At 34.6% G+C, this 20,665-nt stretch overlaps 1 protein-coding gene across 8 annotated transcripts in view; it reads right to left on the bottom strand.

Moving 5' to 3' along the window:
* Nucleotides 1–20,665, bottom strand: part of ERBIN (erbb2 interacting protein) — a 127,952-nt gene that overhangs the window by 37,671 nt on the left and 69,616 nt on the right. For all 8 annotated transcript variants that reach the window (XM_061393400.1, XM_061393399.1, XM_061393398.1 and 5 more), the window contains exons 7-14: nucleotides 19,548–19,604; nucleotides 14,832–14,895; nucleotides 12,638–12,712; nucleotides 10,696–10,840; nucleotides 9,340–9,412; nucleotides 8,904–9,033; nucleotides 8,481–8,596; nucleotides 6,950–7,019 (exon numbers count right to left, since the gene is read on the bottom strand). In XM_061393400.1, coding sequence (XP_061249384.1) covers nucleotides 6,950–7,019; nucleotides 8,481–8,596; nucleotides 8,904–9,033; nucleotides 9,340–9,412; nucleotides 10,696–10,840; nucleotides 12,638–12,712; nucleotides 14,832–14,895; nucleotides 19,548–19,604 — 730 coding nt within the window. The remainder of the gene's footprint in view (nucleotides 1–6,949; nucleotides 7,020–8,480; nucleotides 8,597–8,903; nucleotides 9,034–9,339; nucleotides 9,413–10,695; nucleotides 10,841–12,637; nucleotides 12,713–14,831; nucleotides 14,896–19,547; nucleotides 19,605–20,665) is intronic.

The raw sequence follows: 20,665 nt of genomic DNA on the forward strand, positions 1-20,665 counted from the left end.
GCAAAGCACAGAAACATCTGATATATTAATATTTAATGGTTAAGCCTAGACAGTTTGGTGATTCACTGCACTGAAGTATAGGGAGAATCAGTAGTTAAAAATTACATTCTCAGATCTCTGTCTCCAGCAAGTCCTTTTTACTGACCTAGGGAACCCTGGAAAAGAAAAAGATCTGAAGCAGAAGATGAAATATTCAGTTTTAGGCTGGTTGAATTTGAGACATCTAAGGCGCAGTGTTAAGCAGCGAGTGTGAAGTTAAGGAAAGAGAACTGGGCTGAAGACAATTATTAAAAATAATGATGATATAGTCAGTAACTGGTATCTGTAGTTCAAATGGTAAAGAATCTGCCTGCAATGCAGGAGACCTGGGTTCGATCCCTGGGCTGGGAAGATCCTTTGGAGAAGGGAATGGCTACCTACTCCAGTGTTCTTGCCTGGAGAATCCCATGGACAGAGGAGCCTGGTGGGCTACCGTCCATGGGATCACAGAGTCAAACACGACAGAGCCACTAACACTACTAAGAGAGTCAGTAACTGGTATAGAGAAAGTAAATAAACCAGAGCCTAGAGCACCATGAGGGGCTTCAACATAAAAGATACTGGCAGAAAAAAATTCCTGAAAAGGAAACTAAGGAGTGCTCAGTCAAAAGACAACCAGCAGAGCATGTAACACAGACTTCATGCAGACTCCTCATTTCATTGCTCCTACCTACTTGCTCATCAATCCCACCAAGACTGTCACTCTCTTCAACTTTCAACTTTATCACTATCATTCTTTCCTGTCTTGGCTTCTCTTTCCATACCTCACCTTATCTCTTTATAACCAATTTCCTGCCAATTACCAAGACCTCCTTGTTGCATTGGCCTTCTCTTGCACCTGGGTTGACAAAGTACAACCCAGAATTATTCCAACTGCATGCTTTCTCTATATCACACGGTTGAGCAAATTCGTATTAACAAGGTTGTGGTAAAAACTTTAAGACTCCCAATGCTGCTTGAAAATTCTTCCACACTTCCTAAATTGAATTTTGAAGAAGATAGTATCTTTGAAAACAATTTTTAATGAAAATAGGATTCAAGAACTCCTAAGAGTTTGGAAAATGTTACATTCTAAGAATTTTACCACGTACATTTTTAGCCCTTCCTCTCACAAACTTCACACCCAAGATCCCTTCAAGAATGTACGAATACTTGCCAGAGCTTTTGATTCCATCAGCTTCCACTCCAGTTATCCATCACTCTCTAATATCCTTAATCCCAATCTCCATACAGCCTCTTTCCAACAACTAATAAACATGCTCTCTTACCTTGCCCCTAGTTACCAATTTCTTTCTGTTCTATTCCTTTTTTCTCTTATCCAACCTTCTTAAAAGACTAATCAATAACCATAGACTTCCATTCAGTCATTTATTTATTCCTTAAACTACTTCAATCTGGTATTTGACATATACTTCTAAAACTGCATTAGCTATAGCCAAGGTAAGTTGGCAAGATAGGTATGACTTGCCAAAATATAACTGATGTTTTTCAGACTTCATTTGAACTAATCTCTCATTAGCATTTATCCTGTTGCAACTCCTTTCTTCAGGCCAGCTGTTTCATCCTTATCTTAAAAAACACTGTCATATAGTTCTCTTTCTACCTCTATAGCCACTCCTTCAAAGCCTAGTAACCTGTTTGCCACTTAAATGTTAGTATTCCACAGGATTAATCCATCCCTAACATTAAAAAGAGAAGGAAACGGCAACCCACTCCAGTATTTTTGCCTGGAGAATCCCAGGGACAGAGGAGCCTGGTGGACTGCCGTCTATGGGGTCTCACAGAGTCGGACACGACTGAAGTGACTTAGCAGCAGCAGCAACATTAAAAAAATAATTTGACAACAATCCCCTTTGAGAAAATAATAAAAAGCTATGAAACCACTCCCAAGAAAAAGTGATTAAGATGATGGGCTGATATCTCTTCTTATGCTACAAGTCTTCTATAAATCTTACAAATAAAAGGAATAAATATATAGCAGTACTGTGAAAAAAGAAATTAGGTTTTCAAGAGCAATTTTAAGAAATCCTTGGAGGTTAAAAATTAAAAGAATGGAGAAACCAAGAGCACAGAAACCTTAGTTTAAAACAAGGTGGCAGGTGGTGGACATGGTAGTGGTTCAAGGTCACTCGAATTGTTCTGAGTGTCAACTCAATATACCAAAGGTACTTCAAACCCAATAAACCTAACTAGAACTTAATACCTTTATATAAACATATTTCCTTCTCTTGTGGTTCTCCGTTATGGAATCAGTATCCACCTAGTCACTCAGGGTATACCTCTGAGGCTGATGTTTGCCTTTACTCCTTTTCTTCTCACATACATGCATTTTCCACACATTCTATTGATGTGATGTTTAAAGTTATGTCCTAAATACAGTCTTTTCACTGGCTCTGTCATCACCGCTTTACTTCAGCCAACATTTTCTGTTGACCTGAGTATGGCAATGGCCTTCAGTAGGCCTTCCCACTGGCATAACCCCTGCTAAATCCATCTTCCATAATGCAGACCCCAAAGCCTTTCTAATAGATCCATCTGACCATGCCACTTGCCTGCCTGTATGTTACACAGGTTCCTTATCTCCTATAGTAGTGCTGGCATGTATCCCAGGATCACTTCTCTTAAACTGATTACATATATGAATAATTGATTTTAACTATAATGATCAAACATTCAATTTGCCTGGGACATTCCTATTTTTACACTTACTATTCATTCTGACAATTATCATAGAGGACCTTTTCACTATCAAGTGTCCTAGTAAAGCCAATAAATTACACTGAACCTAAGCACAACAATTTTCCTCTGAGCCTAAATATGGCTTTAGAATCCTTTTAAAAATTATAATTTATCAAAGTTGACATGTAAAATTTAAAAAATCTGTTTGTCATCCTTGATACATAATGCAAGTTCCTTTGTATGGCATATAAGATCCTCCATGACCTGGTCTGTGTCTACCTCTGGGGCCTCATGTCCAACTCTTCCACCTTACAGGTTATGCTCTAGTCATAAAACCACTTGTAGAGACACTGATGACACTGCTTTACTAATAAGTGCTTAGGTTGCTGATATCCCTTCTAACCAGAACACTCTTCCTCTTTCATCGTTTAATACTATTACTCTCTTGAGAAGATTTATTCTTCTTTTAGGCACAGCAGGCATTTCCTCCTCTGGGAAACTGGCCTTTATATCCCCAAGTGACGTGCCCCTTCTCTGATCCTGAAGCCTATCAAGTCTTTTACCATACTGTATTAAAACAACTTTCTTAATACCCTTATTTGGCCCATCTTAGTTTGCCTGGCACAGAGTAGTTGTTCAATAAATGGTTCCTGAATAAGAATGACAAAATGAATGAGGGATGAACGATCAACTGTTTTGTTTGGACCTTCTAGAGACTTATGACGGAGAAGGCAATGGCACCCCACTCCAGTACTCTTGCCTGGAAAATCCCATGGATGGAGGAGCCTGGAAGGCTGCAGTCCATGGGGTCGCTGAGGTCAGACACAACTGAGCAACTTCACTTTCACACATTGGGGACAGAAATGGCAACCCACTCCAGTGTTCTTGCCTGGAGAATCCCAGGGACGGGGGAGCCTGGTGGGTTGCTGTCTATGGGGTCGCACAGAGTCGGACACGACTGAAGCAACTTAGCAGCAGCAGAGACTTATGAAAGATTATGTTACTGCATGTACTGCCTATAGGTTTATTTTCTTCATGGTCAGTGAAATGTCCAGAAGCAATTTATTTTCATAATTTATAATCAAACAACTTTCACATATTTTTCTCCCCTACATTTCAACCTTTTACATGGAAATGACTACCTCATACTGTAAGGGAGGTTTTATAGCCACATCACATATGTTTTACTATTTATTACTTTGCTAGACTAAGGAAAACAAAGCCCCATATCATAATTTTAAAAGTAATTTACAAATGAGGTACAAGAAGAGGTGAATGAGAGAACACTGTACACACACTATGCTATTAATTTCACCTTAATAAGTCATCTGGCACAATTTATCCATAGCAGTTCTAATATACTAACAGTTCAGAGTCCTCAAGACCAAGAGCCATGTCTCATTCATATTGTTGTAATAGGTACTTGAGCCAGAGCCCAGCAGATGTTTAAACATTTTGTGAGTCCAGCAGCTAAACTTCATATCAGACTTAAAATGTAAATATTCAAGTAAAAGAGATATACATATATACACACACATGTATATATACATGAACTGACACATTTAATAGATGTAGTAATCACTTGTGTTCAAGTTCTAATGAAAACAAAAGTATCATTTTAATACTTCTTTTTCTAATTCATAGAACAAATAGATATACAGACTGATTCATAAATGTGGAGCAATATCAACTTAAGGTTTTTAAGATATTATTAAGAGTTGGGGGAAAGGGTTTCTTAGTTAGGAAGTTTAGAGAATTCTGAAATATAGACAAGAGGGTTTCTTTACTATCAGAACACATCAGGGTTGCTAACATAATGCAAAAGAGGGATATAACATGTCTCCCAAGCAAATTTGATGATGGAATTTAGGACTATCATATGAGACTTGTGTATCTAAGCCTTCCATGGGAAAACACAGCTTTAGATAAATCATAAAGTATTGCTCAGACACTAAGCATTAACTTATTAAATGGATCAGTAAATTTTATATTCTGTTTTGTTTAAAAACATTTACTAGTAAGAAATACTTGAGAATAGATACAGAAAAAATGGTTTCCTCATAATTACAGATGAGGTAGTCCTTATTCTTTTCTTTTTGTTCAGGACCTACAATCCATTATTATGGTGACATTATACAAGAGATTTCTTATCCATTAAAACAAGCTTAACAACAGTCTACACAATGAAACTTAGCTAGGCTACTAAGATATGTTCATTGCCCCAGCCTTCTTTCTTTCCATGCACTATAATACACTTAAATCAAACTTTAACCCTCACCATTCCACTAAAACTATTACTCTTCAACATCAATAACTACATCTATCTTAATAAACCCAATGGCCAATTAGCAGTCCTCATATACCTAATTCATCAAAAACACCTGACTTAGTTCATCTTTCCTGAAGTACTTTCTTCATATGTCTCTCTAGATAACACATTCTCTTGTTGGCTGCTGCTTTTTATTTTCTTTCTGGGATCCCTTTTCATTTCTGAGTTCAATGTTTGACCTTCTTCTCTATCTTTTCTAGTAACTGAATGTACTTCCATGGTATAAAATTCCCTTTGCACAATGCTGACTCCCAAATTTTATCTCCAGCCAATACCTGAGTTGCAATTATAGATACTCAACTAATGACTTGACGTTCATAAAATCAAACTATTAACTTTATCCCCAAACTTACTCCTCTCCCATCTTTTCTATCTCAGAAAATGGCAACTCCAATATTGTACTTCCTGAGGTTAAAAACCTAAAAGTCATACTTGTTTCAGTTCTTTCTCTGAAGTTCCATATTTAGTCCATCAGTAAGTCCCTCTGGCGATAGCTTTCTTAAAAATGCATCCCAAATCGAAGCTCTCCTCACAATCTCCACTCCTATCGTATTAGGTGAAATCCAGCAACATGTCCTTCTAAACTAACTGCAACAGCTTTCTTACTTAACTTTTGCTTCCAATACAGAATATCCCACCCTCACCCTCAGCACCCACAGTCCATTCTTCACAAAGCAGCCAGAACGATCTTTGAAAAATGTAAATCATATCTCATTATTTCCTAGAATGAAATACTTCAACAGATTTCTTTCTGCTGCTGCTGCTGCTAAGTCGCTTCAGTCATGTCCGACTCTGTGCGACCCCAGAGATGGCAGCCCACCAGGCTCCCCCGTCCCTGGGATTCTCCAGGCAAGAACATTGGAGTGGGTTGCCATTTCCTTCTCCAATGCATAAAAGTGCAAAGTGAAAGTGAAGTCGCTCAGTCGTGTCTGATTCCTAGCGACCACATGGACTGCAGCCTACCAGGCTCCTCCGTCCATGGGATTTTCCAGGCAAGAGTACTGGAGTGGTTTGCCATTGCCTTCTCCAATATTTCTTTCTACCTCAGAGTAAAACCCCAAGGGATTAGCATGGCCTACAAGGTCCTAGGTGATCTACTCTCAGTTTTCCTCTCCGGATCTAACTGTATATGTTTTCTCCCTTGCTTATTACATTCCAGTCCTCTGGGCTTTCATTTGTTCCTCAGTCACACTGAGCTCATTCCAATATTGGGATCTTTATTCTTAGTATTCTTTAAATGCACCCCTCACCCAACTCACATCATGGCTCGCTCTTAATTTCATTTGAGAAACTGCTCTACTGTTCCCTTCTTCAGACAGGTATTTCCTAAATCACTCAATTTAAAATAGTATATTTACTCCAACCCTGCTACTGTTCCGATGCCTAGCAAACTCTTTCTCTGTAGTTCTGAAACATTATTACTTAGTTATTAATTTATCTCGGGTGTCTCCCATGAGAATGTGAACTCAATGAGAACCTAAGAAGATTCTATCTGCTTCATCAGTCTAACTGGCTCCCAGAGTTGTTCACATCCTACTATAAGCTTTTAATAAATGTCTGCCAAAGAAAATTTCAAGGAACAACTCTTAATTCCTTAGAAATACCTCTCTAAGGTTTGTCAAAGTGTTTGATTAGAAACATAATTTAAATTACCAAATGTATACAGATGTAAACTACAGAGAGTCTCTATGAAAACATTAAAAACTTAGGGAAGATTTTGTCCTAATGTATTCTTTTACAAATTTAGGAAAAGTCAGGCCAAAAAGGACTTCATGAATACACATATTTCACAAAAATGATCTGTATCTGTATGTTTTTACATGTGTATCAGATTAGAACTACTCTTAAATAGTCCTAAATAAATTAGAATGCATAATCAATTTACAAAATCAGAATGCCTACCTGATTATCTGAGAGCCACATAGCAGTCAATTGCTGTAGCTTTGTAAAGCTAAAGGGCAAATTTTTTAATCTGTGGGAAAAAAATGCAAACGAAAATTAAACTTTAAAAATGAGAAATGTTAAAATGAGAACTGGATCTAATGGTCTTCTACATAATGTTATGTTATTGCATATGAAAATAGGAAAAAAATATTTAATTCAGGAGAAAATCAATTATAGGTCTTTGAACAGGACATAAGACATAATACTATCCAGTTTTATAAGAATTAATTTTAAAAATACAAATCTTCTGTTGAATCAATTTGGTTGGGGGGAAAATTGGATAATTTAATAACCTCAAAAAAATTACCTAGGGAAATCTAGCAACTATCCATACTTTAATGCAAAGGCAAGGACAAATTAAACAAATAATATTTCATAAAATTGCTTTGGGTGTTTTATTTGCTAGAGAGAACAAATTGTTATAGGAACCACTCTTAATAAGAGTTTGTTATGTTATAAATATTGTACTCTTTTTATTTCACTGTGAGCCAGCACTTTCATACTCAAGACTATTTTAACATTATAATGAGTGAAAATTAAGTAACAGAGATACTTAGTACAATGCTAACTTGAAACAGGACCCTATTTAAAACAAAATGACTATTTAAATTTTCCATCTTATGTTTATTCTTCTATGCCTAATTTCAAAGGAACCTAGGGAATCTAGGTCTCTGAAACTCAAGGTGTTGGAACTTAGGGCTCTAGTTTTAGGGTATAAAGTATGAGCTGAAAGAATTTAATTTTAAAAGGGATTTAGTTTGAAACCACACTGCATAGCTATAATTAACAATTTAAAAGGAGGAAGGTGTGAACAGTCTGAATACCCTAGTCAGAAAACCAAATTTACACTAAAAGCTCTATTTTATAAGCAATGTGAATCACCTTAAATCTGAGTCTTAATTTTTTTCCCTCCATAAAATGGGAATACCTGTTTTATTATTAGGATTATTTTGAATACTTTTAAGATACAACAAAAACAAAATGTAAAAATGCTCTACAAATATTCTTTTATCACTATTAGTCTCTTTACACCAGAAAAAATTATAGACATTTGTTCTTAACCATTGCTTCAATTTAGCATCCCTAGTGATCTATTTGCTTTGTACCTTGGCTGTGTTGTCCAAATTATTTGAGTGGGTGTCTAATCACACGTCTGCCCAGATTAATACAAGGAGTAGGTAAGATTAAAAGCTGCTTTGTTCAACAGCTGTATTAGAGCAAAAATCTGACTTTAGGAATAAAAATGGCTATCATAAGAAGATAATTAAGACTATACAGCAAAAGTCAACATAAAATAAACCAAAACAACCACTGTATCATAATTAATATCAGGTAAAATTATTCTTTCAAATAAAAATTCTACACAAAACCCAAGACTATATATGCAAAGAAAAACATGTATTAGATTTTCTATCACATATAATGGAACTTTAATTTCATCCAATAGATGTCTTCTATAAGCCAAATGGTGAATTACACTGTTACAAACCTATTGTCACTCAAATTGATGACTTTTAATTTTTGCATATCACCCATTTCCTCTGGAAGTGTCTCAAGTTTATTAGAATGGAGAAATAGCACAGTTATATTTTTCCAACTTCCAATCTGAAAGAGAAACAGAGAATTATGGATTAAAACTTTAGCCTACTGCTTAATAAATGTAACTGAAGTATCATTTTCAAAAGTAATAAAAATACTCTTCTCATGTATAAAAGTAATTACATTTTTCCTTTTCAATTATTAACTTTCACATATGAACAAAAGTATTAGCAAATCAATATAATTATTACCCAGAAAATACATAACTTAGTTACATAATTATCTCTGAAATAAACTAAAGAAAACCACACTGGACACCTATAATTAATAATTAGAAAAAATAAAAATTCAAAATAAAATTTAAATACAGTACCTCTGGGGGTAACTGTTGTAAGTAATTATGATCCGCAGCAAAGGTTCTTATATTAGTAAGCTGCCCAATAGACGAAGGCAAAGCTTCAAGTTCATTGAAGCTACAATCCAGTTCTTCTATTGATACTAATCTTTAATTAAAAAAGAAAACACATAATTTAACAAAAAATTTCCTGTATATAATCCAAAACTCAAGAACATATGACCATTTGAACTTGACTTTAACAAACCTAGAAAAAAATCTATTTCTACTAAGCTAAAGTTCACCTGTAGAAAAACTGACCTATCTTCATTATAAATAAATCCAACCTGCAGCCAATTGCTTATTTAAATGTTTTTAGAATCTCCTATTGATGTTAATAATTATCTGAAAAATTATATAGGATGCTGAACTGAAAGAAAAATCTTCTAGTTCTTTTAATACACAAAAATCTTACCCTCCTATAGAGTCTGGTAGATACATTAACTGATTTTCATCTATTTTAAGAGTTGTTACATTCTTCAATGAACCTATTAAGGGAAGAAATAATAAACAATTTTTCATCTTGAACTAGAAGTCAATCAACAGTCAAGTGAGCACATATTACATTTGACATGTATCATAAAGAACTTTTAAAAAGCCAAGCTATCTCATAGAGACACCACCCCAACCCTACCATCTCTCCATGCCCTTACCCTGTATTTACAAGTTTCACATACATATTACCTCTTAACATTAGTATATATTTATCCATTTAGGCCTCACTAAAATGTAAGCTTCATAAGAGTATGTCCTTTTTGTCTCCTTTGCTCACTGTTGTAGCCATGCTCCTTGAAGCAATTCTGTGCCATCACAGTGAAGATACACAGCACAGACTTATGGTATCAAAGGATTAAAGAAGTGGTAGTCCAAAGGTAGTTTTTTCCTAAGAGTATAACAAGCTATTCTACATACTGTAAGTATACTAAATACTAAAACAATAAAAATGAGGTTTAATTTAAAATAAAAAGCATTGGAAAAATTATAGGAGAATTTGCAAAACACAACCTGAGCTATAACAATTATGTAATTCAATTGAAAAATATGTAAAAATATTTCTGATTTTTATATTCAAACATCATGGAGATGCCAATATGTAAGTTTTTGGGTATTGATAAGATAATTCAACTCCCTTGATGCACCACCAGATAAGTAACTATATAAATACAGTTGACCCTTGAACAACACAGGTTTTGAAGTGTATGGATCCACTTACATGTATGTGAACTTTTCAATTTACTACTAGAGTACTGCATGACCCACAGTTGGTTGAATACACAGAGGCAGAACCATGGATAGGGAGGAAATAAATGTGAATACAAAAGTACATCTATAAATTATATGAGATTTTCCCACTGCAGAAGGTTGGCCCCCTAACCACCATCATTGCTGAAGGGTCAACCGTATAATTTTCAAAGGATTTTGCTCATACAGCTGTCTTCTTGTAAGTCTAAAATGAAGTTAAGACAGGAAAAAGTTACTAGGTAAGGGCCATGATCAAGAGTTAAAGAGAATTTGGGTAATCTTTTAAAGGATTCAAACTTTATTACAGTGACAAAAATGACATTTCCTTAAAGAAAAACAGTAATGTCAACAAAAGAGTAAACTGAGTAACTGATCACAACAGGAAAAATTCAAATAGGATCTGTGACTTCAGAAACTATCTTATAAATAAAATTTGATATATGGAAGCTTTGAATCAAGCAATGGCAATAAGTTTCTCAGATTGTATACTAGCAAATTTTAATCACATGAATTAGAAATCAGTACAAACCAATAGTCTCCGGCAGTTGTTGAAGTGAATTGCTTGATAACAGGAGATCTTGAAGGTTTTCACATCCTGAAATTCCTTCTTCAACCATCTCAATATTATTTTTAGAAATATCCAAATATGTGAGCTGTTTCAAACTACCAATAAACTGTAAGTTTAAAAAAAAGGAAATTTAAGGACTCTGTCAATAGCAGTTTGTGAAAAGTTTAGATAAGAAACTTAGTCACAAATTATAATTTATAATTAAATGTTTATATGATAGGTTCATAATTTTTAATGCCATTAGTGATACAATCAGTAAAAGCTAAAAGCTCCTACTATTTTAGCCTAGCAGAGTGACAAGTACATAATTTTCTTTGGGAATTTAGCTGCCCATCATTTGCAAGGGAGTTAGTACATATGGGGATGCATATGGCTTTAGGTCTGAGAATAAACACAATGTCAGCTGCTAAGAAACTACATGGAAAATAGCCTATTTCAACAATTCCCTGGGCAAAATGAAACAGGATACAAAGTCAACTGCAACCCCTGGGAAGGACATACTCCATGACATTAGAAAGAGACTTAAAGTTGACCCTTGAACAACACAGAACTTCACAGACCCATTTACACATGGATTTTTTTCAACAGTAAATACTACAGTATTCCATTGTAGTTGGTTCAATCTGTGGATGCAGAACATCAGACCCTGAGGACGAATCCTTGTTATGAAGGAATTTCAAATAGGGAAAGCTGACTATAAATTACACAGATTTTTTCCACTGTGTAAAGGGTTGGTGCTCCTAATCCCTGAGTTGTACACAAGTCAACTGTGTTTTACAAAAATCTATTATAGAAATATAAAAATTTTAATCAAGAAATGTGTTGACAAACCGAATCGAAAAATGCGTGGAAGATTTAAATAGACATTCCTCCAAAGAAGTCATACAGATGGTTATAAGGCATATGAAAAGATGCTTGACATCATTAATTATCAGAGAAATGAAAATGAAAATTACAATGAGGTTATCACTTCACATATAGTCAGAATGGCCATCATTAAAAATCTATAAATAAAAAATCTATATATAATATATGCTGGAAAAGGCATGGAGAAAAGGGAGACCTCATACACTGCTGATGGAAATGTAAATTGGTACAACCATTATGGAGAACACTAAGGAGGTTCCTTCAAAAACTAAATATAGAACTACAATATGATCCAGCAATCCCACTCCTGGCAATATATCTGGAGAAAACCACAATTCAAAAAGATACATACACCCCAAACTTTACTGCACTATTTACGATGGCCAAGACATGGAAGCAACCTAAATGTCTACCAACAGAGCAATGGATAAAGACGTTGTACATATATACAATGGAATATTACTCAGCAATCAAAAAGAAAGAAATAATGTCATTTGCAGCAACGTGGGTGAACCTAGATACTGTCACAATGAGTGAAGTAAGTTAGAGAAAGACATATATCATATGATATCACTAGTATGTGGTATCTAAAAAAAAAGATGGTACTAATGGCCTATTTACAGAACAGAAATAGAGTTACACATGTAGAAAACAAACTTATGGTTACCGGGGGAAAGGGGTCAAGGGATAAATCTGGAGATGTGGATTGACATATACACACCACTATATATAAAACATGTAACTAATAAGGACCTACTGTATAGCACAGGCAACTCTACTCAATAATGATCTATGTGGGAAATGAGTCTAAAAAAGAGTGGATATATGAATATGTATAACTGATTCACTTTACTGTACACCTAAAACACATTGTTAAAAAAAAAAGTATTGACAATAAAAAAATGTAATTTGCTTCTATTTAACAGTATTAAGAATAATCATTTTAAACTGATTAAACGTACTTAAAATGTATAATTCGTAAAAATGCAAAGGACAGACAGCAATAAGCAAAGTCTTTAAAATTTGATATACACACCCCTGGAATAAAAGTCAGTCTATTACCATCCATCCAAAATTCTTTCAATCCACTTAGCTGCTCAAGTACTTCAGGCTGTTTAAATGGAAGTGGAGGAGGAGATACATTAATTTATTTGAATATATTTATTTGGCAAAAGAAGCTCCCCTGGGTATTTCTAATAATAACTTTCAGTTTTAAAGACATTTTTTTAAATTACGAGGGGGAAAAAAGCAGAGCCAAAACTCAAGTCTTTCCACTGTGTTATAGTTATTACACAAATATTACTAAAGACATTCCATAATAGCAGATTGTATAAATTAAGCTTTTGATTACATAACAGGTTAAAGTATTTACACAATTAATAAGATCCATTACTTTCAAGAATACAATAAAAGTATACTCTCAATCATTATCCACAAAAAGATGTAGAATTTTAGGAAATCTTAAAGAAAAGTTATTCCCTGATGACTAAGAGGGAGGAAAAAAGAAGGCAAGCTACATCTTAAAAACCCAATCATAAGGAAAAGTATGTAAACCAAGGCATAACAAACCTACTGTGCTATTTTAAGCTTCTAGTAATTACATAGAATACTGTTTTGTGTTGAGGACCAAAAAATTAAAGTGACTTAATGGACTTGGTATTCAGGCAAAATTTACCCTTAGGTTATTCACCCTTGGAGGCTCTTCTGAATGAATCCTTTAAAGATATTTCCATTAACCCACAAACCTGTGTCCAATCATTGACATTATGATGGCATTGAGGTGTCATCATATCTCATTACTATAACATGAGTAACACATACAAGGCATGTCACTCAGATTTACTATTAACATATAAGTAAGAATTCTAGGTGTAACTTGGATTAAAAAAGTCTCTTTGTGCTTTGCATGTGTATGCTCAGTTGTATCTGACTCTTTGCGACCCTATGGACTGTAGCCTGCCAAGCTCCTCTGTCCATGGGTTTCCCAGGCAAGAATACTGGAGTGGGTTGCCATTTACTTCTCCAGGGGATGTTCCCACCCAAGGAATTGAACTCGCGTCTCCGGTACTGGCAGATTCTTTACTACTGAGCCACCTAGGAAGCCCCTTTTGTGCATTACCTGTTACAACTGTAAAGTAATTTTTTTAAAAATGTGTAATACTGGAAGAAGGAAATGGTCCAAAATTTAATGATTTTGAATTCTGCTCTGATTTATAAAATTAACAGCAATTTAGAAACTTAAAATAGTTAATATGGCAATAGATTCATACATGTAAAGACAAATACTGAGAAAATATGTAACAGATAATTTACGAAGCACAGAATATGCATTTTTTTAAAAAGAGTAAAACATCTACAAAACACAGTAAGATTCATCATATACCAGCTTCAATTAAAATACAGAATATGAAAGACTATTTTAGAAAAAATATGAGATACCCAAAACCACCATGCTCCTCCAGTGACTTCAGCTGAAAAGCTATTTAGTGAGCTAATACAATTTCCACAGGACAATTATGCAGCAACAGTGCTGAGAAACTCTTGTTTGTGACTATCACTTGAAACTTGCAACAATTAAAAAAAAAAAAACTTGTAAACACAGTGTAAAAATTTCAATGATGATTTTTCAAGTTAAGGAGCTTCTCTTCAAAAAACAAATATCTAGCTTATTATCTGAGTTCTCTTGGAGCAATGACTGAAGACAACAAATTGCTTATATTCTTTTCGATTCAGCATCATACTACTTTGAAAACAAAGCAAAAACGCAATCCAGAGGTCTCATTACCAACTCGAAAATAACAGCTGTTTCATTCAATGTTTTTTCTTTTAGCTATTAAGTAAAATTATAGAGAAGTATGCTACTACTGAATAAATTCCTAAGCAATATTCCCATGAAGTTATTTTTGACTCAAGTTATTTTCCTGATGCATTCTAGTCTGATGAAAGCTTTTCCCTTATAATCTTTCAGAATTTCTACTTTCTGTGCCCAAAACTATTAATTACCTTTTCCATGGGCTTCTCATTAATTTTACATTTTTACCCTCACTCCTATTAGATGTTATCTGTTCAATTATCCTGTCAAAAATTTTTATATCTTGTCTCTCCAAAATATGTGTGTATCTTTATCTGATTTTATACTTTAAAAATGCAAAGAAATAAATACCTTAATTTTCACATTTTTTCTTGATCAAATGAATGACTTATGGATAGTAAGGTTGGTGAGAACTTACCACTTCTGTGAATTCATTACTTCCCAAGTCCAGTCTTTCCAGCTGGGTCAGTCTATTCATTGTTCTATGCACAATGGAGTAATAAGGTATTAAGTATACAAAAAAAAAACAATTAAAAGGAAACTTGTAAAATATTCTTATGTATTACCTAATAACATATAGACTTTCAAATGTTGACAAAACAAAAATAATGATTTTCTAAGAAACAAGTCACATTTAATTTCTAAATAAAAATGAAATAAGTTATTAATTATTCTCTGATTTTGGCTTCTCTCCAGGTTATTTCTATTCTTTTTTATTTTACTTTTTGGCCATGCCCCACAGTATGTGGGATCTTAGTTCCCCAACCAGGGATTGAGCCTGCGCCCCCTGCATTGGACGTGTGGAGTCTTAAAACACTGAGCCATCAGGGAAATCCCAGGTTATTTATATTCTTAAGATGTAATTGCAGTAATTACACAGACCAGAATACCAGTAATTCACTTTGCATTTTTTGTCTTTTTCAGAGAATAACTTCTTAGATAGTATAAATCAACTAATGATTAGATTGTTAGGTAGCTTCATATTAATTACTACCATTTTTCAAGACTGATGGTGTATTTGTAAAAAACTTTAAGATAATTAACTGAAAATTCCAAGAACAGTAGATATTACATTGTTCTCCACACTTTCAAATTAAATTCAATACAATTCACAACAACGTTTTGCATGAATCAAAAATATAATTAGGAGACTGTATTTATTTTAAATTAAAGCTACAATATACCATTTTTAAACTTTCAACTCAATACCAACAGTTCTCTGCCATTACAGAAACTTGAATATACAAACTAATTTCATGATGAAATAAACTAAGTTGTATTTTATATTCCTTCAATAAAGGCGCTTCTTAAAGTGAACTATTAATTAATTCAAATATATTTATACTCTAAAATTATTATTTTTAGAAAAACCTATTATTTAATAGATTGCTACCAGGTACCCAGATAAGGAACTACATTAAATTAAAAAAAAATCGGAGGGCACACCATCCCACGTGACCTGGGGGAGGTTCCCCGACTAGTGACTGAACCCTGAACACAGCAGTAAAAGTGCTGAATCCTAACCAACAGACCACACTAGGGAACTCCTTAGGAACTATATTAAATCTTTTTTGCATATGGCAAAATAGAATCATCATATCATCAATATTATCAATGTGTTAACTGGAAAATTAACATCATTAAAAACCAACAGGCTCCTTAAATTATGACATAAGAACACATTATTTCTATCTTCTCTTGACATTCAACAAATTAGTAATAGAAAGTAAAATAAAATCAGCTTAAATCTCCCTGGTTTTTTAGTGAAAAAAAAAAAGCATATAATAATTGTAAAGTAATTTATTATGTTGTGCATGTGTGCTAAGTCGCTTCAGTCGTGTCCCACTCTGTGCGACCCCATGGACTGCAGCCCACCAGGCTCCTCTGTCCATGGGATTCTCCAGGCAAGAATATTGGAATGGGTTGCCATTTCCTTCTTCAGGGTATCTTCCCGGCCCAGGGACTGAACCTGGGTCTCTTATGTCTACCTGCATGGCAGGCAGGTTCTTTACCACTAGCGCCACCTGGGAAGCCCAATTATTATGTTACTCACCTAATATTACAGAAAGCTAATTTTCCCAAACCCTTTCATTTTAAATATGCCATTTCATCAACACTCCTTTAATTTAATTCATCTCCCAGTACCAATTTTTCTCAAAGTTGCTTTAACTTTGATTCTCTGAGTGCCTATTTTCAGGTTCTATGAAGTATAAAAATTTGACTTCCTTTACTCATATCTGTCTTTGTCCAGAAAACCTGTAATTCAGTTCCAATTTGCTTTACTACAAAGTGAAAAGGTGTTTCCAGGATCTTTCTCAAGAAAGATTAGATACTAATTCCTACATCCATAATACTACACCAGGTTCATATGTGAGAAAGGTAAAGAGAGCTGTGCGGAGGGAGTAAGACTGAAAAAAGAAAATATGGTCTTATTTTTCTTAATTCAATATTGTTATAATGATAACACAGAAAATTCACATGTAGCAATTCACTTTATATCAACAAGGGTAATTTTTATTTTTTTAAGGGTATAAAAACCTTTACACTGGAAAACTCAATTATAAACAACATCCTTAAAAATCTAAGTTTTAAAACTGATTTAGGAAAACATAAATGACAGATATGTAATAAAAAAGATGAAATACATTGTAAAATTTTAAAAGCATCTCCATCTCAACTTGCTGTAGCTAACATGGGTGTATTTGGTCCTACTTCATTTAAGATCCAGCTTCCTACTTCAAGGAGAAAGTAAAAGCAACCATCCCTCAAATTTCCTTCTGCTTATCTCTAAACTTTCTTCGTATTTAACTCATTTTTACCTTCTCTTCTCCTGTCTCAGAGGGGAAATATACATCATTTGTGTTTTTGGTACTGGGCCCTCCAGGATTAACATGGTATTAAATTTCACTGAACTATATATTTAAAATAGCTTTTTCACTGTTCAAATCTTTGATCATAAAAAGATCTACTCACATAACCTGATGCCCATGACTTTCCTGACACATAAAACCATGGCCTCTTTTTAATCTGTGAGGCCTCAAATATTATAATCATGTCTTTAAAAAAGCAATAAAGAATTACATTTGCAAATACATGAGAGAGTCCAATCTGAGGTTAAAATTAAAATATAAGGAGATAAAATAAGTGAATTACCTATGATATCAAAGACACCATATTAACTGCAGGCTTAGCTATTTCAGTAAACAATTTATACCCAGATTATTCAAATCTCTTAACAGTCAAATTCTGAGCTAAGGATTCATCAATGCCAATACCAAATCTCCAAAAAGTCAAACCTTTTTGAATTTTAATGAAGATAATTCTCATTTTAATTTATACTAACAACTAACAACATACACTGTAATCATCTCAGTCTTTTGGGAATCAAAACCATGTGCGCTTCTTGCCCTCAGAGATTTATACTCGGGCTGGAGTGGGGAAGAAGGACCAAGTACATGTGCACATGAGAATATGCTAGCCAGGTAGAAAGAGAGGAAAATGTATTTTAAAAATTAGACTAATGTGGTAAATATCTTAACTGATATAAATAAGATGCTACAAAAGTTGAGTACACAGAACAACGAAATCCTGGAAAATGGGAGATGCTTCTATCAAGAGGTGACAACACTTGACAAATAAATTGCAACAGGAGACTGGGAAGTTTTCTGTAAGGGTCAGATATTTTAAGCTCTGCATATAGTCTCTGTCACAGCTACTTGACTCTACCACAGTAGAGCAAAAGCAGCTATAAACAACATGTGAGTGAATGAATGAATGCGACTCTAATGAAATTTATTTAGGAAAAAATAGGCACTGGGCCAAACTTAACCAGTCTGTAGTTTGCCACTGCCTAAACTATAAAATGGAGAAGGAAATGGCAACCTACTCCAGTACTCTTGCCTGGAAAATCCCACGGACAGAGGAGCCTGGTAGGCTGCAGTCCATAGAGTTGCAAAGAGTCAAAGAGTTGGGCACGACTGAGCAACTTCACTTTCACTTTTCACTTTCATGCACTGGAGAAGGAAATGGCAACCCACTCCAATGTTCTTGCCTGGAGAATCCCAGGGACGGGGGAGCCTGGTGGGCTTCCGTCTATGGGGTCGCACAGAGTCGGACAAGACTGAAGTGACTTAGCAGCAAACTATAAAAGTGGTCGTGTATGGATGTGAGAGTTGGACTGTGAAGAAGGCTGAGCGCCGAAGAATTGATGCTTTTGAACTGTGGTGTTGGAGAAGACTCTTGAGAGTCCCTTGGACTGCAAGGAGATCCAACCAATCCATTCTGAAGGAGATCACCCCTGGGATTTCTTTGGAAGGAATGATGCTAAAGCTGAAACTCCAGTACTTTGGCCACTTCATGCAAAGAGCTGACTCACTGGAAAAGACTCTGATGCTGGGAGGGATTGGGGGCAGGAGGAGAAGAGAACGACAGAGGATGAGATGGCTGGATGGCATCAGTGACTCAATGGACCTGAGTCTGAGTGAACTCCAGGAGTTGGTGATGGACAGGGAGGCCTGGCATGCTGCAATTCATGGGGTCGCAAAGAGTTGGACACAACTGAGAGACTGAACTGAACTGAAACTATAAAAACAGAGTAGTGAATCAGGATGTTTTAAGACATATCTTCAATAAAGGATGTAGACTAGTGCATTTTGAGTCTGTAGATCTATTTTCATTTTATTTTTTGCTCTTGGACTGTCATCTCCTCCTGATGTTAGCTTACCAGTAGGGGGCCTTCCATTCCATTTCTAATTTACAACTGACTAAAACCATACAAGTTCTGAGAACTAATCAGACTTCACATAGAAGACTTGATGGATCTCTTTAAGGAGTACTAAGAAAGAACTCTAGTATAGAAATGGGGACCTTTATTTGGGACTCAGGTGAGCTTTACATACTTATTATTTTGACTTTTGTTGCATAAGACTGAGTTCTAGAAAGCTATGAAATCACTAAGAAATACTGAGAGATGTATAGATTGTTATATTGAACACCACTAATTAAAATACAATGACCACAAATGTAAGTCTTTTAAAATAATTTGTACTCATATTTTAGATAATAGAGAATTAATATTTCTCTAAGAATTTAAAATGCCGAACTAAATTTTGGAAAAGATAACACCTTTACTTACTTTGGCAACATTTTCAACTGGTTTTCTCTAAGTTCTAATATTTGGAGTTTAGTTAATCTGCAAAATAAATAAAATAAATCAAGCATCTATGACAAAGATGAAGAATTTAATTAATGAATTAATGTCATCCTCTAAAGATTTAAAGTAACCAATATTCATTGTGTAATTACAATGTGTAGAATTTAGTGTTAAAAATTACACAAAAATACAAAGACAGAAAATACTATTTTTGCTCCTCAGAATTAATGGGGGAGAAGCTGCAATAAATATTTCTAAACATAGCCAAAATAACTGTCCCCTAATGTCAATCGTAATAAACTTTGTGCATTTTAATGAAATCCTCCCCCAAATTATTAGTCATTAGTAGATTAGAGAACAATAATTTAAGTCTATAGTTTAGGTCTGAGAGAGAAAAATAAAGAAACAGAACAGGACATGGATAGGGAGAAATCCTCTGGCACTTCAGTGATGCACGTTCCAATAAAATTAGAGGATAAATGAGCAGAAGAACTGGTCCAGAAGTGCTTGCTAATGCTGCAAGTGGCAACCATATTAAAATATACAACATATCAGGTCAGCAGGGTGTATACTTTAAACTTACAGAGTGTTACATGCCAAATATATTTCAATTTAAAAAAGTGGTCCAAATGCCAGACACAGAAATCTAACAAGTACATGAAATGTATGTATGTATACACATACACATATGTGTATGTGTATATATGTGTGTACATAGATCCATATATATGTGTATATATATAAAAATATAAAGCATTATAATGTGGGTCCCACAGTTCACTGGGCTACAACAATGCCCCAAATTCTTTTTACTTTATTCAAGTACAATTAACAAACAACATTTTGTTGGTTTCAGGTATATAACATAATGATTTGATGTCTGTATATACATCGTTGAACATGGCATCAGAAGATGGAGTAACCACTTGAGCTAAAGTTAACCCACGGTTAACCCTTGAAAAACATGGGTTTCAACTGTGTGAATCCACTCATATACAGATTTTTTTCCCAACAGTAAATACTATGGTACCACACAATCTGTGGTTGGTTGAATCTAATGGATTTGGAACCCTGGATACTAAGGAACTATAGCTGTGGAG

This window comes from Bos javanicus, chromosome 20 (assembly GCF_032452875.1).
Source record: "Bos javanicus breed banteng chromosome 20, ARS-OSU_banteng_1.0, whole genome shotgun sequence".
Taxonomy (NCBI): domain Eukaryota; kingdom Metazoa; phylum Chordata; class Mammalia; order Artiodactyla; family Bovidae; genus Bos; species Bos javanicus.